Below are 26667 nucleotides of genomic sequence, written 5' to 3' on the forward strand. Positions count from 1 at the left end.
GGAACAGAATTATGTATGTAGCTGCTCTGGGGTTACAGAGTGGTCCTTCCCTGATACACATCTGCAATAACTACAAAATATTTTTTTGTGATCCTCACTCAGCACTGCACAATCTGTTACAGAGCTGTTAGAAGAAGCAGTTTCAGGTACTCTATTAGAGACACAACACATTTTACCACACCTTATCAGAATCTCAGTGACCATTTAAAATTCAGCTACTGACCTGATATTTTTTTCACTGCCTTATAAATAGATTTGGTGGTCTGAGATAATTTTTCTAAGGGACAGATATCTCCCCATTACAACTCATCACAAAAAATTGGCAGCTTGCTATTAAATCTCAGCATAGGAATCAAGGATGAGTACATATGGAAGTAGTCTCATCCATGTCAAAGCCATGAGGATTTATAAGGGAAACCTTGTAGTGCTGCTGTCACTAATGCTGAAAAGGGAGATTCTGCCACTAAGCTTAGAAAACCAGAAATCATCAAGACATTATAAGTTATTAACATCCTGTGATGGTTGACTTATACTACAGACATTAATATGTAATTTATTCTTACAGTATGGCACAGTAATTATTCATGGCACTCTCTAAACCTGTACAAATGGAAGGGCTCTTCCCCCAAGGGCTGCAATGGACTTTGTGAGAGCTACGGAGATTTGAATAAATAAGGGGAAAAGGAGTAAATGAAAAAGTTCACAACATATGCTCATTATCCAGGTGGTTTTGTTAAGTGTTACATTGTGTCTTTTATCCCTAAGAATAGGTACACCCATTACAATCTTGGAACAGCATCTGAAATACAGCTCACAGTGATACAGCATCTGAAACGAGCACTGCACTACTAGTCTGTGCTGAGAAAGCAGGGATGAATGGCACACCGTGAGGGTTTACTGAGACTCCAGTTGTGGTGGTTTGCTTGAAAAGGGGAGAAAGACTGAAAGTTATGGGGAAAGACTGAAAGACAAGGCAAGCTAGGAGAGCAGGGTACTGATCCTGCATATGCACCAGTTGTAAATTTAGCAACTGCAAAGAGGAATCAGATTCACAGTCAAGGCACCAGAGAGACAATCATGCAAATAACTTGATTTTGCAGGCTATTTTTGATATATCCTTTTAGGCTGCTATGGGCTGTATATAATTCACTTTGCTTGTTTCTGAGAGCTATGCTGACACCACTCCAATCAGCAGTACACAGGCCTCCTCCTTTTAACACTTTGGAAGTTCTACCATTGCTGTATCAGTTTTGCTCTGTACACACCCAGATTCTCAATGAGCTTGACTTGACTTCAGTGCAGCAATGCTACATTAAATGGCTATTTTCTAACTCATGGATCTGGAAAATGGGGTTTAATCAATGACCATTAGACCTTGCACTCCCTTCCAGCATAAAATGTCTTCTTTCATCCAGCATTGCTGTATTGTGGCTGTAATAAGTTCTGATTGGCATTTGGCATTGAGTTACAGGGGCATGGAGGCCTTATTAGCAGGAAGAAATGGAAGTATTACAGAACAAAACAATTAAGTGGGACAGGATAACTCGCAGCATTGTGTCAGACTGTGTCATGCTTACATTTCACTTCATGGTATTGAATTCCCCCTACAAGAACAAGGAGACACAGCTAACAAAGGTAAAGCACTTCTCTGCTAGGGAAATCGTCCTTGAAGGTTATTTTTATAATTGGACACCACATCCTGAGAGGTTCTGAGCATGTGCAATTCTCCTTGCACTCAAAAGGCCCAGTCATAGGCCTTTTACTAAATTCACTTCAGTTTTAAACCAGCATATGAAATCTGTGCACCACTTCTGTCTCATTTAAATCTTTGCATACTTTTTCCTCCCCTCTTGCCCCTACTAAGATCAGCCTATCTCAAACAGGTTCAAGTAGGCACTGAATGGCATAAAACCTCTTATGTGCTCTGGTACTAAAAGAATTTCCCTTGAATTTCCTTCCAATGTTTCAGCATGGCAAAAGACACTGATGACCTAATTCTGTGAGATGGAGGTGTCCTGGAAGAGTCCTCATCCTGAAGGTGACTAAAGCCGAGCCACCACAGTTCACTCATGAGGTTCTCAGCCTCTCAGTAACCACCCACATGATTCTTTTGTCTGGGCTTTGTCAGTCTCAGGAGCTCAGGAACAAACAGGTGGTTTGCACAAGGCAAAGTGCCCAGGCTTGCCAGATTACTGGTGGGAAGAACCACAGTCTGTCTTCTCTAGACCACAAAGAGCTGGTAGTAAGACAATATAAACAAGCACATTTCTTCAACTTTTACTTTGAGAACAAAGACAGTCACATACTTTAAAATTTTACTTCCTTTTTCCTATGTACATTTCAGATATGAACTATCATGACTTGGTGGTTTATCTAAAAATTTCACAGGCTACATAAAATCATGTAGGATGGATGACAACTTCTATACCAACACAATTTTTTTTCTCTTCCCCTCCTTCCTCCTTCCCTCACCCCGTCCCGATTACTTACTGCGTTTCCTCTGAGTTTGTTCAGACATAAGGTTGAAAAAGTACATCTAGGGAATGTGGGACTACATTTTTAGGAAGGATGCTGAGATTTCCTAATTCAGAAAATGGATTCAAAATTTGAAGGCATTCTGACAATCAAAATTTACTTGCTCTAGCATTGAGAACAGTAGTTGTGTATTCAAACCGGTATGCTCATCTACTTAAACACTCCCTCATCCTCTTTGATTTGCTAGAAATCCTCTTTATTTCATGAGAGTTATGGGTTTTTCACTGATCCCTGCAATAAGAACTGTAAGGGCAACCAGTCACAGACACAACAGTTACCAAGTTCATAGCTTATTCTTGCACAGGTGAAAAAAAATCTTATTTTTTGCTGTTTTCTTTTGCCTGCAAGTGAGAAACTGATACACTGGGATATGCACCCATCTACATGCTGTGTGTGAACAGTAAGGCTTTAATGACATCTGGGGCTCGATGGAGCAAGGACTTACGCTTGGAATGTTTGTCACAGAGGGCCGACGCCCTCATGTCGCAGAGTCTCAGGGATCCTTTGCTGCTGCTGTAGACAAAGAGGTTGCAGTGGTGGGGATGGAACTCAGAGGCTGTTATCACTTCTGTCAGGTCCTCCATATTGGCTGGCTTTATATCTACAATGTCTGAGTGGAAGTTTCATCAAGAAAAATGCAGATAAACCATGACTCTTACTCGAAGGAAGCATGCAGATGCACACACACTTAATGCTTTAGAGATATACTCAATTTTTTGGTAGTAGTACAGTTTTCAATCTCCATACCTGGCCCACTTAATACCAAAATTCAGTAAAACTCAGTCTTCATGGTTTTACTGCAGATGCCATTAGCAGGTCACCATTTACCCATGCTGTGCAAAGACATCAAAGAAACAGTGTTGCAGGGACATAGAATTGTCACTTCAATTCTTTACTGGAGCCAACAGGGAACAGGTAGCTGTATCTCCTGTACTTGGTATTGAAGCTACTGCTCTGTCCCAGATAATGGTGACTGAGAGGGAACAAGGCACAGCTCAGATCCGCTCACTCCATCAGGATCACTGGCTTTTATGATTATGCAACTTGAGCTAAAAAATACATGCAGATTAAGGTAAAAGACCCAAACCCCCCAAAAAAGGTGCTTTTATTTTTTTTTTTTTTTGCAAAGGCATGTGTGGCAAACACAGAAGTATTTATGCAAATAATTCTGGGTGAATATATTCTAATACAATTTCCTTTAAAAAAATTACACACAGTATTAGGTTTGCTATTTGAATGTTTACAAAGTAGTATCTGAAATGGCATTCTTGTGTTTTTTATGTAAATGATGTCCACTATCAAAATCAGGATGAATTTCTGTGACTGAGAATCGTACACCTGAATCATTTAAGTGAACATCATCTGGAACAAAAATACATCAGATATCTAGCTTCCCTAGCACAAACTTGTTAGCTAGATCACCAAAGATTTTAGATTTTAACACCACATGAGGTGCAACTCACGCAGTGCCTCTCCAACACTTACATCTCTACTCATACACATTACCTGCCTGAAAACCCAGGACCCACACTGAGCCCATGTTTGGAGGAAAAGACCAGTCTGAGAAAGATTGCTTACAGAGAAAAGAATGAAAGTAACAGTCTCATGAGGGGGCTGGAAGAAAGCAATAGATACACAAGCATAAAATGAAAGATGGATATATATATATATTTAAAGCAGTACATTTAAATAAGATTGTGCATTTTCACATGGCCCTCAGCAATCTGCTGCAGATAAGCCACCCAAATGTTAACAAATCCTTCGAACAAGAAGAGTAACATTACCCTGCTTTACTGATGAGTTTGTGCAAGAAGCAATAAAGGATTTGCATATGATCACTTGGGAAATGCATGACAGAACAAACCCAGATCTACTGACTCCCACTGCAGTGCCCTAAACACAAATCATCTCAGTGCCTGGATTCCCTGAACATAAAATTTGAATCAGCTGACATTCAAAATTTAAACATCTCAGAGGATAAGATAAATGAGAAAATCTGTTTTATTGATGGTGAGAGAAATCATATATCATGGTACTAAGTATCTTTCTGTTCCCACTGTGACCACTTCCCAAATGGAAGACCAATCAAAGACCTTTGATTGATTTCTGTGGGAATGGGATACAGTCCATCACAACCTTAACACACCATGCTTCGATCTTTCCCAAAAATAAAGGTCTGGAATTTCACTACAGTGAAATAGTACAAAAGATTCAGAGATAATTATCTTGATGACTGCGCATATATCACACTGTTGTGGTTTTGGTCTTTTTCTTATTTTTTCCCCATGTGGTTTAGAAAGAAAAATATCAGCAAAACTATTAATATCTTGTGACATTTAATAACAACTGGGAATGAATTAATGTTGCATTTTAACTGCATTCCTACTTACTTGTACTATCACATTTGCATCCATCTCCAAGAATCCATCATGATTAATAATAATGTAATGAATGTTAAGATGTAGAAACATTGATTTAGCTCTTTCATAAAGCATCACTAAATAATCCTGAAAATCAACAGAAAAAAATAACCTTTTTTCAGTTCTGTGGATTTGGTGAATTTGTCTCAAGAAACACCTTTAAGTAAAAGCAGTTGCTTTCAGGGATGGAACTGCTTCGTGGAGTTCACAGAAATTATGGTTACTCAATAGAAGAATTTTACCTCTCAACAGAGAGATGAATAATTGCTGAGTGATGAGAAAGATATAAAATATAAATGGAATATATAAACAGTCATGGTAAGTATAATTTTTCTAGATGCTGAAGACACTATTGATGAATTTCCATTCATTGTGTAAAAGGAATAAACCTATGCCAAATAATGAAATTAAATATTCCATCCTCCTGCAAGAAAAGCAGAAAATACTTGAAACATACTGCATTTCAATAAATTATCTAAATCTCCACTGAGAAAGAATCTCATTTGCCTACTGAGGACCCGAGCAAAAATGAAAATTCATCATTTCACTAGATTTAAAAAAATTAAAACAGTAACAATGTATTGAAGTAAACAACCAAGGGACCAAAGAGTTGCAGATAAGATTTACCCCAAATGCATTTGTAATAATAGATGGAAAAACAGCCTTTGTTTTGACAGCTACAGAACCCAATATATCAAAAGAAGAATATGTTACACAAAAGAACATTTTCCTCCTCTCAAGATTTTTGCCATCTATTTGAAAACAATCAAGTACAGCTTGACATGTGATGTGTGGGAACTGTATTTAAACTAGCATGAAATGGTAAGGGCAAGCATCTCCCATGAGACATTTCTCATTTCTATTTTCCCTTTGTGTCTTGTCTTCCTTTTAAGCACAGCATTGCATAGCAAGAAAAAAGAATAAAATTTAAAAAAAACCTGGACCAGACAGTGTACTTCAGAAACAGGGCCTTTGGTGAACTTGAAAAGCACGAAACAGAGGGAATCTGGCAGAAACAGATGAAATAAAAATTCCACTGCTAAAGAGAAAACTATGGTAATAGCACAAACCTGTAGTTGTCTCCTACACTGCTGCCTTCCCCTGCAATCAGATCTTGTGGAGGGCTCTCGAGTGGGGCTCTGTCCTTCTCCCCCACTGCACTCACCTCTGAAATACCAGTCACACCTGACTCTTGCTGTACCACATGTGATCTGCTTCATTTACAGAGTGGGCAAAAAACACCTAGGACCAAAGGCATCTAAGACAGAAAGAACAGAGAGTTCAGTTCACCATTGCCAGAGTGCTTAGATAGAATTCTGTTGTCCTAAAAGTCAGCTTCTGTGCCTTAACAGGGTAGATGTTTCCCCTAAGAAAATGAAAAAGAAGTTCACATTGCTTTGACTCCCACACATGCTCGACAAGAACAAGGCATTTTGATCCCTGGTAGACACCTGCACTAAGGGAAGGTTGAACTTGCACCTCACCAGTGATGGGCTAGAATGCATTGGCAGAATTTTAATTCATTAACATTCAAACAAGGAATGGAAAATATCTTCTTGCTTGCAAAAGAGAGAACAGGTCCTTCCCCCTTAACTATTTGCTATCTTTCATACCAGACCTGCTCTCCACTGCTTGGCACCATGGAACAGGATAAAGCTACGAAGATGCCAGCAGACTTCACAGATGCTCTCCACAGCAAAATAGAAATAAAAGGTGGTATAAATGGAAATGAAAACAAATGGAAATAAAATAAATAAATGGAAACAAAAGGTCGAGTACACTCGGCAACTACAATGGTGAGAGATGATGTTCTCACAGCTGGGTTAGCAGAACTACAAGACCAGGAAAGGCAATTTTGGGAAAGGCAACAAAGCTACTCTAAGGCAATGTAGCCTGAACTTTGGCTGAGTTGCCTTCCCCAAAATATTCAAGAACAGAAGTATAACAAAGGAGAGTGAGCAGGGCAGGGCAGGGGCTGGCTGCAAGGAGGCTTTAGGGAAAGATCTGAGGGACGGGGGAGAGAAGAAAAATTCTAAGAGAGGAGAAAGGAAAGAGCATAAGGAAAGGCATGATTAGCAACCTGCAATGACAGGCAGTGTGAGGAATGTGATCTGAGTACACGAGTCAGTTATATGGAATGTTTAGTTCTAATCCAGTATTGTGTGCTGCTGCTGTGCAGCTGATAGCAAAATGAGGATAACAGGAGGAAGGAAATTTGTTCCATTGCCTCTGGGCCATGATCTAACAGAAATATTCCCCTCTGGGAGAAGTCACTCCAGAAAGTTTCTTTTATTGCAGGTTACAAAGTTGACCCTCACCTTGATCCAAAATTCATATTAATCAGACTTCTCCTCTTGATCAGCTAGAATATAAATGAGCATGCCTGCTTTATGCTCATGCCAAAACATGTATAATGAGAATGTGGAAAATACACAGAGTTCCTGCTGAGCAAAAAAGGTCCCAGAATAAGTTTCCCTGTATGATAATGGAAACATAGCAGCCTCCTCAAAACAGATTAAATTCCCTTTGAAGTGAACAGAATGCATAAAGAAATAGCTGCTTCTTCTTCTTGAAACCATCAAGGAATTCTACAAGAAACTGAATTTTGTAGAGAACAAATTTGTTGCTCACAAACTATGGCATACAAAGGATTGAATCTTCTATCACTATTTTGGAGTAATTTTTAAATGACTTGTGGGTTAACTGCAAGAAAGAAATAGTTTCTATGGTCAGAATAAGGCTTGAGGAAAAAAAATTACTTGCCCCCCTCCCCCCTTTATTCAACTGCAATGAAGGAGGAGAGGCTTTCTTTAGAAAGCCAGACAAAATTTTCCATAATAACTTCACAAGAAAAACAAAACTCTCATCTTTCTTATTTCAATATATGCTGATATGACACTTCATTTTTATCCCTGCGTGGGACTTAGGTTTTTTGCAAATTTAAGCACTTTCAAAAAATAACCTTCAGCACAGCATATCTTACCAAACCTGGCAGTTGCCTGTGTTTTCCACAGAGGTTTGTTCAGGTTACTAATTTTGTCTGCATCTCACACCTACATTTCTGCCTAGCCTAAGAAAGATTCACTGACTAGCAGTTGAAATCAATAGCAATTCATGGAAGCTGCCAGGGCTTGAGTTTAGAGTAATTGATTACTGTGGTCCTGCTGAGGCTCTACACTTTTAATATAAGCATTTCTCTGAGTGGTTTCCCCTGCTAGTCATTTAGTGCACACTATTTTCATTACAAGGAGGGAGCTGTGATGCCTACAAATCAAGCTCTACCAGTTTTACACTTCCTACATGATGGTTATAGCATTCCTGCACCATGTGCCAGTTGAGAAAACGAATTCCAAATGGCTCCAGTTTTCTTCCAGGCTGGCTACATTAGGCCTCAGTGTGCTTGACAACATCATGATGTGACTACATCAATCTTATTATCAACAAAAGAAGCAAGCCCTAACTTTTAAAATAACCATCAAATCACTCTTTTTTTCCCCATTTCTTATAGATACACTATATGTTTTCCCTGTTGAATGACAATTCTACAATAGGCATACTTGGCAGTATGGACAGCATTGGATAAGGTCCAGCTTCTCCAGCTCTGTATTTCAGGCCTTTTGTCCAGGAGTCAAGGGGTCCTGAAATGAACTGTCAATAGGTTAATAGATGTGACCTTTATTCAAATTCCAGTGTTTTACCTTAGGGAAAGAGAGTATTTATATTCCATGTACTCCTAATAGCCACAGTGCCACTGTTTGCCATTGCACAGCATTTGCCCAGTGCTCCACTAAAAGCATGTACTAGATGGGTTTTATTAGAAGCCCAGAGAGTTGCAATTACATTTTCTGTATCATTTGACTGTTCTGACCACAAAAGCATCAACTGCATAAGTGTGTGCTCCTCCCAGCTGCCTTGAACCTAATACATGTTAATGTAAGATATCAATCCATACTAAGTTGTACAATGTCTGCCCAATTCTATTTTTAACTCCATGGTATTTATAACAGTGATTCTTCAGACCTCATACTGGAGTTGGGAACTTTGGCAACAGTCTAACACTGGTGGTGATTTGCTGAAAATACCAATCTAAATTACTTGATTTTGATTTGAAATAACATGTCTTTATCAAAGACTTTCTGATAGTGCCATTACAATAGTACAAAGGCTTCTGTAGCTTTCCTCATATCAGGAGTATGAGATACAGAAAGAGTAAAAACCACTGTGGGGCTTGTTAGCTCTATGTGCAAGGCCAAACCATAGCCAATTATGTCAGGTGCTGTGCAAACACAAAGTAAAGGGACTGCTCACAGTTCAAAGAACACATACAAAGAGCATACAAAGAAGACATTAAATAATATTAACACAGTTCTGTGGACTTCTGAGGTTTCTTCAGTCAAGGATTACAGGCTAAGCTAGATGAGAAAGAGCTGTTAGTAGAAGAAGGAAAGTCATGGTCATAGCTAAAAGGCTGCAGTAGCAATAACCTTTCCATCTATTCAGCTAGAACTAGCACAAAAGAGAATTTGGCCGTGTTAGCTAAACAAGAGGTTGACATCTAGCTCATCCAGAGACAGGATGATATATTCAGTACATCCTCCTGTATAATTGGCAGTGCACTTTTATACAGGGTGGGTAATAAGGGATCTGCTCACTGGAATGATGCTTCTTGGGCAACGGCCTCACATTTATCCTCAGCACACCACTGTCAGTACAGGATGGCCCATGTCCCCTCCCAGTCTAGTATGCAATGCTCCAGCCAGAGCCATGCCTGGCTTTGTTCTCTATTTCTGCCTCCTGACACCATAACACTTACAACACATGAGGATCACAAAGGTGAACACTCAGACCCTTTCTATGTGTTTAGGAACCAAGATGTTACTGATTTATCTGGCAGCTGATAGAAACCAGAGAGCCTCAGGGTGATGGACCAACAGTTGTTCAAGAATGTAACCTAAATATCCAACTTCTGAGCCAAAGCTGAAACTTCTGGAATTTCTGTCTCAAGTTTCATTTGGAACTGGAGGTATCTAATTCAAAGTAGTATTAGAAACGTTTTCCATTCATTAGGTTTAAAGCAAAGTAGAGTCAGTATTAGTGCTAATGTTTTACAGAAAATTAAACTGAGGCAGGAAGTGGCAAAGGCTTGGCAAAGGTTAAGACTGGATTCTGATCTAGTGGCCTCTCTCCTCCCTACCTGCAACTGTCCAGTCATGGCAGTATTCAGTTCTCTTCTTGATTAAATGGTTTTGAGAGGTTATTATTACTCTCATTATTACATTTGTCTTTTGCAACTTTCTCCCAGAATGCATACTGGTCTAAAGACTCATTCTGAATTTGGGAGACCTCATTCTGACTTTTGCAACATCAGAATTACTTTGCACTCCTATTATCTTGGTAGCATAAAAAGAGACAGCAGCAAGAAAGGCCTGAATCTCCATTACACAAATATTACTTGAAAAAAGAATCAACACCTTCTATATGTACTTAGTAAAATTTTAGGAAATTGCTTTTACTGCCATAAATTCAGTAAACACCAGACTTTGAAGTATGCAAGTTGCAGAAAAACAACTTACTATAAAAGAGAAACTGCCTACGGAGTAGCTGCAACATTTGACCAAGTGTTGAAAACAGAGAATTGTAGAGTAGCACTGCTAGGAAAGAGACCATTTTAAATGGTGCAGGTTACACCCAAACTTTGTCATAGACAGGCCTGTTCCTACACATTGCAACCAGTGATTTACTCAGAGAATAATGAACTTAGAAGTAGCTCATGGAAAACTTTAATTTATTTCGGAATGGAATTTTTGGCTTGTTTTTTGGAAAAGAGCACACACATTTTCAACTGTAAACACAGTCACATGCCTGCTTTAGCAAAACCATATGCAGATTGGAATTTTCAAGAGCAAAGACATCATTATCTGCGTACACACAGCTGAAAGAAAAGTTAAGTGGATGAATCAACAGAGGAAGACCTGCCTTCATAAATACACACCTGCAGTCAGTCACTGAAAGATTACAGTCATATTTTGTTCATATATTTGCATATTAATTGATTATGATTTGTCTGAAACTACTGTGGCAGGCTTAATGTGACACTTGGAACACAAATACCAGAAGAGCCCCAGGTACAAATAAATTATTAATAGAAGAGCACTGTTAAGTCCCTGAGCTGAGCTCCTCTTAGGCAGTGTTGTTCTGCGTGGTGTGGCTAAGGGGCATCGTGTACTACAAACCTGCAAAGGCTCCAAGAGAAGAGTGATTCCACATTAATAAGGCAAGGATAATTTATAAACAAAAGCAATACAATCTCATTGTTCACAAACCTTTCCTGAAATACATTAGATGCTTAACAGAAAACTGAGAGGGATCTACTTAGTTTGCTGAATAGAGTTCCTGGTAGTACAGAGAAATAAGACATAGAAAATTCTCCAAACTCCATCTTAAAAATAGCCAGGGATTTTCTCCCACATAACTTGGAAATAAGAGATGAAATGTCTTTCTTTTCTTCTCCTTTTTTTTTTTCTTTTTTTTTTTTTTTTAGTGAATAACCTATATGCTAACACATAATTCCTATCAAGAAATTTCTTCTTGGTAATTACTAAAATCCCATGCAGATGAGGAAGATCTGTCTCTTAAATAAAAGCAGACACAGAAATTCCAGCTGGAGGGTATAGACTCTTTACAGCTTTTTGGTGGTAACTTTTCTTTTGCAAAATGCAACTTATTCTTTCATACCCATCTCAGAAAACCCTAATACAGTAGTATTTGTAACACACTAGGCTGGAAAAAATCCATATTTTTACTGATTTTTCAATTTGAGTCACAAATGATACATTTTTGCAAACTTTAGCTAGCTAGAAGTGTCTTTCAGAGCATAAATCTCTCCCCTTCCCTGCATGCTTGTTATGGAAGTAGTGAAATAAAATTATCTTCAAAAAATAGCCAGATACTTCTGAAAAAATAACTACTTTAAAAACACAAATAAAATTTCCATTCAAATCACCTATACTGTGTTACATAAGATACCTGAATAAAATCTTGTGGCAGGACTTAATATCTGGTTGCTCAATTCAATTGAAAGGACTTTCAAAAATGCCCATCAGCATCCAGTAGAACAACAATCAAAATCAACTTATTCTTATGACTGGTGGTATAATTTTGTGAAAGTTAATATGGCCTTTATTTACAGAGCATTTCTATTCCAAAGATGGAAACCACTGCAATTTCAGTGCACTCCTTACCAATGTGTATTATTAAAGCACAAAATGATGTAATGTGTGCATTAATGAGAGTGTCCCAGCTCTTTTAAGAGTGAGAAAAGCTTCCAGGGTCTCAGGTTCTGACAGCTCACACAGAACACACAGGTACAGACTTCAAGCTTGACACAATACCTGAGATGACCACATGAGTATCTCTGTGACATCTGTCTTTGTATGAGTACTCTTCAAGCTAAAGATTTTTTTTTAGCTAATGAGCAAAACAAGTTATAGTTTCTTCTTTTTTATGTTAATACTCCAAGAAAGACTGTGCTTTGTAAGGTTAATTTCAAGTCCAAATTCGCATGGGAATTAGAATAATTAGACTCATTTAAGAGAATTCTCCCCTCTGGCAGAGCTGATTAAATTATTTATACATTATCTTTTCATATAATTGTACCTAGAACTGGGTAAATGGGGTTTTTTGTCTAACTTTCAATAAATTCATAATACACATTTTTCAAGTTGGATACACCGACTGCACCTGTGACAACAGAGAATGGCTCATTTTCAAAAAGCTTCAATGAGAAATTAATCCAGAGGGAAACAGAAGCATGCAATTTAAAAGCTTCTACAATGACAACACACTGATTAAAACTCATCAGCTGAAGAAATAAAATTAGTTACGACAATAAATCTTGGACTGAATCCTGTTACCCATTTCTACAAGAATAACTTCATTGATTGCAGTCACATCACACTAAAATAGGAGTGCTGCTTAGATGAGAATCAGTTCCATGATGTGACCCTTTATCTGTAATTTAATATTCTTTGACATAGTTCCCAAATCCCATTCTGCTAAGGATCTCAGATTCTGGATAACACCTGAAATTAATTGGTGAAAAAGGAAATCTGGTAGTTGATGCTGACATTCATTTCAGCTCTATTATATGTTCTTCCTCTCTTCCATACCAATAAACTTGAGAAAGGTTGAGATAATGATATGTTAAAGAGCATTCCTGATACAAAACAGTAACTTGTTTGCTACTGTCCCTATTACACTGGAAAGCAGTTGGCTCTGTGGAGATCTGTGAAAAGACATCTTTGCACCTATTGTAAAATTTTAAGTATCTCCTAGAGTCACATTGCCTAGATTGCTCTACAAACACATGAATTCAGTGAAATCTCAGTTGTGTTCTTTAATGCACTATTAAGGAATACTGAAGTGGTTTTTATGGGCTCAGAATTTCACACCATTCTCTATCATTTGCTACAACTCCAGTCAATTTTCTTTTTCCTTTTGCCATCCACTATGCATTTTCAAAAAGCAAGACTATTCTAATGCCTCAGGCTATGTTTTTTCTTACCTCTGCAGAAATGAAATCACAGGTATGGGAGTCTATTTGGGGACAACTGTGTTAGAGAAGACAGAGGGCTAGATAAAGAAATTCATTAAAATAATGTAATCCCATACCTCAAGTTGTGTATGGACAAGAGTGATTCTGATTAACAAATTAATATTTCTATTAAACAATAAATCTACAGTGCAGTAACTATCCCAAGGCTATAGCTATGCTCAAATCACCTTAAATTAACTTCCTTCAAAGCAACTGTTGAAAAAGGAAGAGACTGGTCATTGCCAAGAATGCAAAGGCTTCAGTTGTAATTGGTTTTTCACAGCCAGATTTAGCTCTTCCAATTTATTTATTTTGGAGGATGGCTCGATGGGGAATATTTCCATAAAGCTATGCCCTGCCCTGATGGCATTGGTATCATACACTCAGGCCATGCACTGTTTGCTTTCACTGCAATGCACATTTCAGCTGCATGGCCAGGAGGATCTCACTCAGGGATTCAATGCTAAGATACTGCTTAACTAGCTCTGATACTGCTCCTTTGGCTATCAGTCATGCTCTGTCATCCAATTCTCTCTGACTGGCTGACAGTCAAATTCCTCAGATAGGAGTCAATTTAAGGTAATCAGAATAGTTAAAAGCAATTGTTTCTGACAGGGATCACAAAGGCTTGTCCTCTGGCAAGAAGCAAAGCCAAACTAAGTGTTGAAAGACCGCTTCTGAAGATTTAGCCGTGGTTTTAAGAGCTCCCTAAATCTGAACTTAGAGATCCTTAAGACATCTCCTAAAAGATGCTGAGACTTCTCTGGACTTCTTGAAAACAAATAATCTGCAAGGTGCAGATTATAGTGCCCATTCACACAGCCTTATTGCTGTAATTATTATCTAGTATTTGAATTACACAGCCAGTGATAGAAAAGACTGCAATTTGCACGAGCTTACATACAAACACACAACTTTTTTACTCTGAAAAGCTTAAAAGCTGCACTCAATTAAGATATCCTAAATAATGATGACCACATCAGAAATAATAATTGTATCTGAACTGGATGTAGTTTTACCTCAACAGAAGCAGAAGACAATTCAGTGCCTTTTTTAGAAGCTGTATCTACGTTAGTGCCTACTAGGCAAAGTCATTTAAGTGATCCTAGAAATGCAGATCTCTCTTGGTACTTTGCACTGGGGACACACAGAATTTTTCTTACAAATTAGTCTTTTGAGAGTTCATGAAAGGCTCCATTTACTGTTGGGATTCTATGCAGTTCAGAGAAGATGACAACTTACAGTTACACATACTATTTACCTACCACCATTACCTATTTAGTAATTTCAACCCTAGACTGGCACTAAAAACATTTCTTGTGTGGTTTTAATAAAAGAATCCCTACTGCATTTCCTAATGAATCCCTACTGCATTTTTCCTAACACACAGATAAAAACACACACCAAGGACTTATCTAGAGGGACCTGGACAAGCTCAAGTAGTGGGGCCAAGAGAATCTCATGAGGTTTAACAGTACCAAGCACAAGGTGCTGCACCTGGGTCAGGGCAGGCCCTGGTATCAAGACAGGCTGGGGGATGAAGGGATCAAGAGCAGCCCTGTGAGAAGGACTTGGGGATGCTGCTGGATGAGGGGCTGGGTGCACTCACAGCCCAGAAACCAACTGTGAACTGGACTGCACCCAAAGCAGTGTGGGCAGCAGGCCTAGGGAGGGGATTCTGCCCCTCTACTCCACTCTGGTGAGACTCCACCGGGAGTTCTGGGTCCAGTTCTGGAGATGATCTGAATTGCTTATGCTTTCTGCTTCCTTAATTAAAAGAATCTTTTCCAAAACTAAGGGGCTATTTTTCATTATTTCAAGAATTCCTTTAAGTACCCTTAACACATATCTATAAAGCACTTTTTTGTGGTCCCATCAGCAGCACTTTATGGAGCTTTATGTTGGAGTTTGTCCCCATCCTAAGCCTCAGTATATGATCTATGACCTGCTGCCCCTCATACATACCTTTGCTGACACATAAATAACAGCCATTGGGAATAAAACCTATATAAGAACCACAGCAGCTGCTGCTAATCTATTATTAAATCTTAGCAAAAGTTATTACTGAACTACACTAGTGTAAGTGTTTCTCAAATTACCAGGTGATTTGGTATCTGTACCAATTTCAAAATAATGTATTTTTAATAATTTCAAAATAATTTATTTTTAATAAGCTGAGGAGATCTCAAACCCAAAAATTAAAAGGCAAAGTCAATGGAACCTGCCATTTTGCAGAGCTTTGAGAATCAGATCACTTTAAAACAACCTGAAATAGATTGTGAATTGTTGCTAAATGGGTAACAATCAATTGATCTCTCCTATAGTAATTTTTCTCATAAAAAACTTTTCCATTGCTTCAGATAAGGATTACATAAATGGACAATTCTTGGGAAAGACAAGAGTCTACAAGGCTTAAGGACTACAAGTCAGATAGGAAAATCTTTGGGTTTGCCACTGCCAACTCTTAGTAGAAGACTCTTTTCCTAGACAGTATTCTGTTCTGAAAAAGTGGAGTCTAGCAAGGGAATCCCATCAGCCCAGAACCTAATCAGCTCATTGGAAAAGCTTTTTTTCCCCTCAGTTGTTCACATAGGAGTGTTTCAATGAGAAAGGCAAAGCAGTCCTTTCTCAAGAGCTAGAATCAGAGAGCTCTCCAAACCATGGGAGCAGTGTACCTGGCACCTCTGCAATCCTCTAACTTACAGACCTGATTTTAGCTTTGCAGGCATCTTCATTCTCCTTTACCAGAGAGAGAGACACAGTGCATGTGGGAGAGGGAGAGACTTTAGTAAGTAAAGAACAAAAGAAGAACACAAATTTGAGGAAAAGCAACTCAAACGTTGCTAGTAGCAACTCAGCTGGAATTTGACTCCATGGAATAGCATTCACCTTTAAATACCTGATAGAGATTGACACACTCTTCTTGACAGACCAGGAAGTGCTAACATGGCTTAGGCAGAGCTCTCAACAGAGAAGTAAGGTCTGCCATCTCCCAAACAGAAGGGGTGTTCTGTAGGAAACAGTGCAGAGGGTGGGGGTGGCAGCAGGTTCTCACACAGTGCAAACACACTTCTGAGAGCACAGAAATCCATCCTGGTGCTCACAGCTCGTGCACAGTCATCCTGGCTCAGGCATTTTTACACAAACAGCCCTATCTCACTCAGGGGTATAAACTTCCTCCACAAATAACAAGATCTGCTTTCAGCTTAGCTTTCACATGCTTAGCACTGAGGCAGGTACCAGGATTTTGTAAGGCTGGCTATTTCCCTCAGCCTAGGCTGCTCCCAGAGCTCTGTATTTGCCCTATACATGCACTACATTCAGATGCACACTGGGCTGCCACAAACTTGGTCTCCATCAATGCTATTTTGGGTTTTTCTATTTTTTTCCTGTTGTTACTTCTTAAGTAAATTCCTTTTCCCAAGATATGGTGCCTAACAAACTGACTATCCAAGATATGCCTCAAATACCAGAATACATTAGACTGCAAGAAGGCCCTATGGTGATTTGCTAATTAGCTGAACCCTTTTGGGACACAGAAGAAGGAATTTTTTATTAAAACAGGATAACCCTAGACTATATTGATCTGACTGAGAAATGAGTATTTTAGTCAAGATGAGTCTCAAGATGAGCACATGCTGGAAACAGCAATGTTGTTTCCATAGCAATGCCATGACAGCCTCCAGAGTGAAATAGTGTGCTACCAGGAAATGAAGGGAGTTCAAGTGCTATGAGCTGCATAGTTCTGTGAGCAATCCAAATACATTCTCATAAAGAATATTTAGTGCAGCTAGATAACCCAAAGATTGCTGCTAATGGCAAGTAAGCCTTATCAGTATGCTCCTGGCAGTCCTTCTTTCTCATTCATTTCACCCAAGATGACTATCTAAAGACTTAAGCTATGGGCAACACTGCTAAACCATTTCAGACCAAACATTAACAAATACAGCAACCCTCACCTTACTTCTTTTCCAGTGCAGAATATCACCCATAATTAAGGTCACTGATTCACTCTCCATAACACAACCAAACACATGAAACCTTTTACTGAAGAAAATCCTAGTATGTGCAATTATCTACCAGGCAAACCTTCCCCCTTCCTTTTCTCTCACCTCCTCCTCTCCCTTGCCTCCTCCTGCCCAAACAATACTGAGCAGATCCATTTGCAAGTGGGAAGCAATGTACAGAACTCTTGCATACTCCTCATTAAATTTACATAGGCATAGCATAAACTCACTTGTCTGCTTTTCACCCCAGTTCGTGCTTACACTAATACAAAAGCAAACCAGAAAAGCACTAGTTGTATTTTATCTGTCTAAGGTTTTACCTAAGGTAAATATTCTGGTCAAATTCTGCAAAGCTGATTTAAAATATTTTCTCAAAGACTACAGAAAGAGAATTACTTTAAGATCTCCATTATTCTGTATTTTCAAAGAAATGAAAAATCAGTGATTTGTAAAACTGCTAAAATGATGGTTATATCCAAACTGTTCTCAAAAATTCCACAGGGCAAAGTATTTTACTTGTAAAATACCTAAACACACTGCTGCTGATTCAGTCTTTCTCCAGTATTTCTCATGCAGCTTGTAAAGATGTTCAGACATGATTTGAATGTCCAGAAACTCTACCCCTGTATTTGATGTTTGTGTCATTGTCACAACCAGCCTCTTGGGTAAACAGATTGTAGGCCATTATATGTAGCAGGGCTGCCTCTGAGGGAAAATTGAAAGACAAATACTCATCCCTGCCAGATCCCTTATTAACAAAATCCACTTCAAACTAAAATGTTTTCTATTTATTGTTTTAAACATGCATTTCAAGGAATCAAGCCTTGAATGTAAAACAGCAAGATGCTTCATTTCCCATTTGCATTCAGTAAAAAGATGTGAAACAAGCATTTTTAAAACAGCCTCAGCCTCCTCCTGCCTATCCCTGTAAATGAATTACAGAAGGCACCAAGCCCAGCAACATTCATTTATAATTTAGACTGTTTGGCAGAATTTTTCCACCTTAATATGTCTAGTCTTAATTGTAACTGGCACACCCACTGATTTTACCCGAAGCTCATCCACTTCCAGGAGATTTTTATATAAGTTGTTTTTCTGTAGGACAGAAATTCAGTTTCAGGGGCCAATGTTATCCAGGGAAAAACACATCCCTGCAATTTTACAAGATGTACAGGGCTCTGTATGGACAGAAAGATCCCCGTCAGGAGACTGATGCAAGTTTAACTTACTCATCCCCTTTTTTCAGTTATCATGGCCTCACAGTTAATTCCCCAATATGAGCAATATTCTGTATCTCACCTTCTCTTGGAATACCCATGTCAAAATTTCTGTTGATCAAAGAATTAGGTAAAAGTAATCGGCCTGATGACCTGATTTTGACAACTGAGTACAGACAGGTACAGCTTACATTGTCTGAAACAGCAGTGGGTGCAGCCTCTTTAACTCAGCCCACTCTCCTGAACACACACAGGCATTCAGCCACAAAAGCCAACCTGCTGCCACCATGGGCACCTCAGCAGGAACATTTTGCCCCTAGAAATGATTATGCCATTACCCTGTGTTATCTCCTGTCACTGCTTGAACTCCCTCATCACAGTCCTCACAGATTTTCATTCAAGTGCAAAAGAAGCAGCAAGATCTGTATCCCAATCCAAGACAGAAATCCAAGTATCCCAAAGCTCCTGTCTCAGACACAGGAAAAATTTCCTATCCTAAAACTCAAAACCTCACCAAGAGAGAACCTATTAAGCTTGCTTAATCTACACAGGTAAAGGACAGAAAAACATTACGAGTTTGAAACAAACTGAGGAGATATTCAGATATACAATCCCCAGGGTAAGGGCACCTGTCACTTGACCCTGCAAAGGTAATTCTTTAAGGACATTAAATGCTGTTTGATTTAAGATCATTGTTTCCTGTGACATTAGCAAAGTATGGGTTAAATTTCAAAGATAACCCGGCCTACAAAGGAAGAAATACAATCACCAGAGACAGGGAGAACACCCCATTACATTGGTGCCTTCTCTGAGGAGATCTACCCCAACAGGACAACTTTACTTTGACATCTAATAGTCCCTCCTATAAACCCACAGAGACACATTCTTCTAGCTCCTTTTGATACACTCAAAAAGAAATTGCCAAAGGAATACAACTTCTGACCTGGCCCCATAACCTACTTCTCTTCTTACCAGTCTATTTATGTTCTGAAAAACACAGAGAATAACTTTTCTTGGCTAAATTCTCTTTTTGCTCCCCCTCCAAGACACCCTGTTGTAGTGCAAGGGGCAGCCTCACAGATGGCCAGAATGACTCCCCAGTGGAGCTTTCAGGATAACACCAGCACTTGAAACATCAATGCCTGCATTAATCACAGACACAACTCACACAAAGCAGCTGAACCTCACCCCCAAACTGTGCATCTTGGACATTAGGGCTGTGGGAAGCAGGATGATGGAGAATGGCAGGCAGGGACAGGATAAGGACTGACCTTGCAGCAAAACAAGGAGCAGTATCTCAGCATGAAATGATTCAGGATATGACAGTACAGAGTATTCTAGTCAGGTAGATAGCTACCATTCACCTGGCATTTGTTTCTTATTTAAATGTCTTTGACCAACACCATTATTTTTTACATAAAATTCCCAGATTTTTTCAATCTCTTAGCTGTCTCTTACAATATCTCAGCATTTTCTCTTACAAATACTGCAGGGATTCTGGTAAGCAAAGGTATATTTTAAAACCTGCAGAAAAATATTTTAAAATAGTCCTCTTAAGGCCACTAATAACATGAGCACTGAGCAAGGAATCAGAATGAAGGATACTGAAGCTCCTGTCTGTGATAGCTAAATGCCAGAGGTTAATCCTGAGATCATCCGCTGACATGTACGTCTCACAGTCACTGTTGACGGATATTGAGTTGACATGATAGGTGTGACCATTAGCAAAGATTCTCCTGGGAGTGACTTCTACCATCAAATCCATGGGTTTCAATACAGGCACCTGCCAAAAAAACCACAAAATACAAACCAGACAGTGAGTAAGACTTGAAATACTATTTTTTTGCTAGGATGATGAGAATTCCAATAGAGAGAAAGCATTCAAAGACTACAATATTATAAGATTTTTTGACAGTGTACAGAAGCTGAACTTCCCCATGGATTAACTGCTGGGCAAGGCCTTCCTTGCCAAGGAAGAAGGGAGAGATCAGAGAGGCAGGCAGAGCGATGGAAAGCCTGCACTGTGGGAAGGGAGGGACAGTCAGCTGCCACAGAACAGGTCAGCCCCACTGCACGAGCTGCTGTCCCACAGCTGCAGGAGCCTCTGGCAAGCAGTGAAGCACTCATATTTTGCTTTTGCTAAAGGGCTTGCCCCTAGTTGTGAATCACTTAACTCTATTTATTTTGCTACTTGATGTTTCTCTTTCCAAAAACCCATGCAGTGAAAAGGCTGTAATCTCAGAGAAACAATAAATAAAGGCTTGCAAAACAAAGGCAACATGACATACTGTACATACACATGTACCCCTGAAAAGCCAATATCACAGATCATCACTTGTCAATGTGCCCTCATTACTCCCCTCTGTGTCACTTCAAAGTCATGCCTCAGTAAGTAGTCACTCAATTTATTCCCTATCAATAAATCATTAAACATTGTAAAGCTGTGGTCCATGACTGGGACTATTCCATGTTGTTGAACATGCATCAGAAACAATCATACATCAACCCACAAGGCAGTCTAAAAGAGGAACACAGAGTTTGAGTTTGAAACACTTGAGTTTCACTTTCTACTAAAGGAACAGAACAAAACTCAGCCTTTGAATTCCAGAATCACAGAATATGTCAAGTTGGAAGAGACCCACAAGAATCACAGAGTTCAACTCCCTGAACAGTACCATCCCCAAGAACCACACCATGTGCCTGAGAGCAGGCTCTGCCAGGCTTGGTGCTGTGATCACTCTCCTGGGGAGCCTGTTCCAGTGCCCAACCACCCTCTGGGTGAACAACCTTTTTCTAATATCCAACCTAAACCTCTCCTGACACAACTTCAGGCAATTCCCTGGGGTCCTGTCACTGGTCACCACAGAGAAGAGATCAGGCCCTACCCCTCCTCTTCCCCTCAAAAGGATGCTGAGTTCTCAGAGAATTCTAAGACTGTAAGCAATCTGGAATAGTTTTGTTTGCCTAATCGTAGAGAATAGATAAATATTCCATTAATGTAGTTATATTTACATTTTGGAAGCTTTTTTTTTTTCCCAAAAGACTTGTTGGGTTGTTTAATTTTCAATAATAAAGACATACTAGTGTTTATGCAACACAGCCTTCCAGCTCTAACCTTTAGCCACTTCCTTTGCCAAAACACCTGGAGTGAATTCAGCCAAAAAAGTCTGAGAGCTAAAATCTACGTTAACATGTGGATGATGGGTCTTCTCTCCAAGAAACAAGTGAAATGGCTTTAAGTTGTACTGGGAAGGTATTATAGTATAATTGAATTATATTGGTTTTTATATTATAATGATATTAGGAAAGATTTATTCACTGAAATTTTTGTCAAGCACTGGAAGGGGCTGCCCAGGGAAGTGGTTGGGTCAGCATACCTGGAGGTATTTAAAAGATGTGTAAAAGTGGCACCTGGGGACATGGTTTATTGAGTATGGCTGGGTTCATGGTTGGACTTGATCTCAACAGTCTTTTCCAAACTGAATAATTCTATGATCACACATGCTTATATGAGTTCCACGATTGCACCTTTTCAGCAATGCAGAATCTCAGGTTTACCAGAGCACAGACTACTGCAAATACCACTCTTAAAATGATTCTTTTATAAAACTAAAAAAATGATTAAACTGAAATTTGGTGTGCTGTCTTTAACCCAGTTGCTCTGAATTTTGCAAGAACCCAGTTCAGAATTAATTACAAGTAAAATGAATCCAGCACAAGAGGTTAAAGAACCTTTTATGAAAGCACATTAAGTCACAGTAAGGGAATTTTATCAGGAAAAATAAAACCAACATGAACTCTTAAAAATACTTATTTTGGTCAGTATCTCTTAAAGCATTTGTCACTTGTAAATATGTGGCAGATTCAATACAGTTAGCAGTCAGCTAAAGCTTTAGTTAGAATTATCATATAAATACTTAGCATTAGGTACATATTTAAATATTTTACTGACTTAGCACTACCTTTTTCATACAGAAACAGCTGAATTTTGGACATGGACAGAAGCTTACCTGCAGTGATGTTACTGTAGAAAGATCTTTAAGCTTTCCTTCTTCATCTTTTAAGTTGTACCCCTCCGGTCTCTTATCTCTTTCAGTAATTTTCCACAATTTGATTGTTTTATCTTTAAAAGAAAAGACAAGGAACTGTCAGCATAGGAATTCTGAGTGCAGTTACTCACCTTTCACAATATATTCCTTAAAGAAGATTTTACACCTTGGTTTAGACAAGTCCTGCACTGAAATAGTCTGGGTCACTTCATTCTGCACATCCAGAAAATGCTGCCCACAGACAAAGTACTCCTAAAGCACATCCCAGGTCTTCACTTGAGTCAGGGGCTCCTGGCAGCTGACAGACTGTGGAGCATGTAGAACACATGCTGCTCATGAATCCAGCCTGGCAGATTGCAGGTGGAACAAACCCAAACTACTCAATGCTCACTGCTGAAGCTCAGTCTATCAATGTGACTTGGCAAGGAAATAATCTCTATATTAAAACCACTTTGGCATTAATGCCAGTTTGCTAGGTTACTTATAAACAGCACAAGAACAGCATGGAGCACACAGCCAGACCAACGACCCCTTCCTGGCCCACTGTGGGAATGGGCAGTGGTGCATTGGTGTAACTTCAGGAGCTCCTGTAAATGAAAGGCTGTGTAAAAAATGAGGCATTTCTCCCCACTAATGGAGAGCAGCTGAGAAATAACAGAGGAAAAATAAAAAAAACCCAACCAAACTAAGAGAAATGTGTTGTGATGGCAAGAGAGAGAAGTAAGGAGAGAAATGTACTATTCTTAATGGAATAATAGACTCTTCCTTTCTCATGATGGGTGAAGCACATGGTAAGAGAGTAATGATGTCTCTCAGTTAGCAAAGAGCCTCTGAAATCAACAAACATTTTTTAAACATTTCAAATTGCATTTGTCTTTGGGGTTTTTTTGTACAAGTTGAAGTGCCAGATTTCATAATGCTGATTGTCCACTCCCACTGTGGTTGTGCTCCTAACCTGCCAACCCCAAGGCTTCTCAGACTCAAAAACCAATGCCAACTCTTCTGCAAAATATCTGTCCCTGAGATTCTAATGGTTGTTTCACTCATCTGCTTGTGCAGCAGCCAAAGTCTTTCCAAAGCTTCTGCCCTTCAGCTGCCAGCACAGATTTATTAACCTCAGTTCCTGCATTGTTTCTGATTTCATTCTGATTTCATCTTTCTTCCTTTACCTTTCTCTCCCCAAGTACACAGCAGAGCATAATAATTTCCCCAGTGTGGTTGATCCAAATACTACTTTCAAATGCTTGAACAAACCACTTTAAAGACAGGATATAAGAAAAACATGAATTGATTTACATTTCTGTAGCAACTTTTAACTTTGAACTTTTTTTGTTTCAAAATCAATTTCTCCATTACTCATTTTTTGCTATTATGTATCTCTTAATGATATTGATATGCTAATATGCAAGCAAAAAATAAATCACAATACAATTACATTCAATCTACAGAACAAGAGGTTAGTTCAAACTGCAACTAAAAAGCTCCTTTTAAATATTCAATAAATTTCATTTGTATTGTATATCATGTAATTAATTATTAAAATATACATAGGTCAGGCCATGCCCTTGGATATTTTATTGCTTGTAAATAGTGCATTCCTGTTGATCTAGTAAAAAACTTATAAATACAGCAATTGTAAAACAAATTATAAGAAAAAACTTATAAATACAGCAATTGTAAAACCAATTATAAGAAAAAACAAAGCCAATTTTCCATTGTTAGATTTGATTGCAATTAATAAATCTACCTCTTTCCTGAGTGAAAACTGTTTTATTAGCAGGTAAGGTTATAATGTATTGGGTTTCTTCTCCTTTATCTACCTCTGGAATTTAAATACTCCTTAGAAGTTTTAAGTATACTTATGTTTTGCAAAATATAGAAAAAAACAGAAACATCTCTGTGAGGTTAAGCATACAGTCTCAAGGGTCTTGTCAAGTTAAAATTAATTAATGTCTGGTAAGCAGCCTGAAATCCACAGATGAAATAATCTGTATAAATTCTGATCTATCTCATGCAGCTCACACTGAAAGTGGCCCAAATATGTTCTGGTACAGAAGATACCAATGAATCATAATAAGCTGTTATTATTGTACTACAAAATCAGTTCATTTTACAGTGAAAACTACAATTTTGCTAACTGCAAGCACTGTAAATCCACAGTGGGATTTGAAAGCCCTGGTGATTTCCTTCTGTCTCCATTAAGATGCCACAGTCAAAGCTTAGCTGATAACATGAACTGGAAAGGAACCAAGATTGACTCTGAGAGAGGTGACCTGTGCAGAAACAGCATCAGACAAAAGTCCTCCTCAGAATGAAAGAAACAGATTTGGGCAGGTGCAGACCTGCCAAGTCTCATTTGCTGAGGGTTAGAGCTAGACTGACTCTCCCCTCATGCTCCTGAACAGCAGGATGCTCCTTCCAGCACATTCCGTGGGCACTGTCCACCTGAGCACATGGAAAGGATGCTGCTTCACATTTCTCATGTTTCTGCAAAATCCATGCATTAGATCCTCAATTGTCAGAGAGCAAAATATCAAAAATTGCATGAAAATAGCAGGCTTGGAATTTAGTAAACAAAAACCAGTATTTAAGATATTTCTACAATCTGTCCAATATGAGCATGTGTGACAGGTAGGGCTTTCAAGTTAGGAAACATATTATTATCCCTTTTTATAGGCATGGAATTGATACATATTGTCAAAGGCCTCTCCCAGCTAATCTGTGAGACAGTGAATAATTCAATGTGGGCTGTCTGTACCCTGAAGCTAAAACCATCTTTAAGAATATGCCAGGAGGTGAATCTTGAGACTTCAGCCCTGCTGTGCCAGGAAGCTAGGAATCCTCCTTGGCACATGCAAATGTTTTGCAATTCAAAGCCAAAATCCAAAGCTTGTGGCAGTGCAACCATTTCTGTTCTCCTCACCACGAAGGGGTCTGCTGAGATGCTCCAAAACTAAGGGGGACAAGCAGAGGCCAAAGTATTTTTCCAGGTCCTAGGCTTGCTCACTGTTGGTGGAAACTGGAGTAACCACAGCAGCACTAGGACTGATTATTTCTTCCTTTCTCCCCTCTCACAGACAGTACAAACCAGAAAACTCATGTAGTAATCTGTTATCTGTAACTGCAAAAGCTGAAAATCTGAGGATCCGGCTGTATTCCTCTCTGCTTCTACAAAAAACTTTAAAATTAAAAGGGAGAAGTTTGCTTTCAACAATTTGCTTTTGTATCACAAGCTCAGAAGAAGCCCTTCTTAGTTATCTGAAGGGGTGAGGGATATTTTAACCAAGGGAGAAGAGTAGAAATAAACTTCATAAGATGACTAACCATTAAATTAGCACAAATCACCTCTCTATAACAGGTATGTTTCATTTCAAATGAGTAACAGTGACCCCAAAAAGTCAAATGCAACTTTAGGTAAAACAAACTAAAAAAATACTAAAAAATTATCATCTACTTTGAATTAATGTAAACATTATTTAATGCTATATATTTTAATGCAAAGCAATCACTTTATATTGTGTCAGTTCCCAAAGGTGAGATTTCCCTATTTCTTTTCAGCAACTCTGAATTACACTCAAACTTCTAGAACAAAAAAATATTACCATCAGATCTAAAATTTAAAATCATTTTTGTGGTACTTTGTGTCATGCATCATCTGCACTAATAAAGTTGTGGGTGTCTAAATGCTTCCTAAATGACACCTATTCATGTTAGGTTACATTCAGGTTTTTTCCCTTATTTCATATCTGAACATCCCCTCCTGGTAATAATACTGCTTTCTTTCATCAATAGGCTTTAGACATGTCAGAAATATGAGTCAGTATCAGCACCCTAGTATTATTCCTT

At 38.8% G+C, this 26667-nt stretch overlaps 1 protein-coding gene across 4 annotated transcripts in view; it reads right to left on the reverse strand.

The window, feature by feature from the left end:
• Nucleotides 1-26667, reverse strand: part of PPP2R2C (protein phosphatase 2 regulatory subunit Bgamma) — a 136469-nt gene that overhangs the window by 26819 nt on the left and 82983 nt on the right. For 3 of the 4 annotated variants that reach the window (XM_059845206.1, XM_059845207.1, XM_059845208.1), the window contains exons 4-6: nucleotides 22783-22895; nucleotides 20378-20555; nucleotides 2981-3145 (exon numbers count right to left, since the gene is read on the reverse strand). In XM_059845206.1, coding sequence (XP_059701189.1) covers nucleotides 2981-3145; nucleotides 20378-20555; nucleotides 22783-22895 — 456 coding nt within the window. Of the gene's footprint in view, nucleotides 1-2980; nucleotides 3146-20377; nucleotides 20556-22782; nucleotides 22896-22987; nucleotides 23173-26667 lie in introns of those variants that run through there. The other variant, XM_059845209.1, reaches the window with a different exon arrangement.

Source organism: Haemorhous mexicanus, chromosome 4 (genome assembly GCF_027477595.1).
Source record: "Haemorhous mexicanus isolate bHaeMex1 chromosome 4, bHaeMex1.pri, whole genome shotgun sequence".
NCBI lineage: Eukaryota > Metazoa > Chordata > Aves > Passeriformes > Fringillidae > Haemorhous > Haemorhous mexicanus.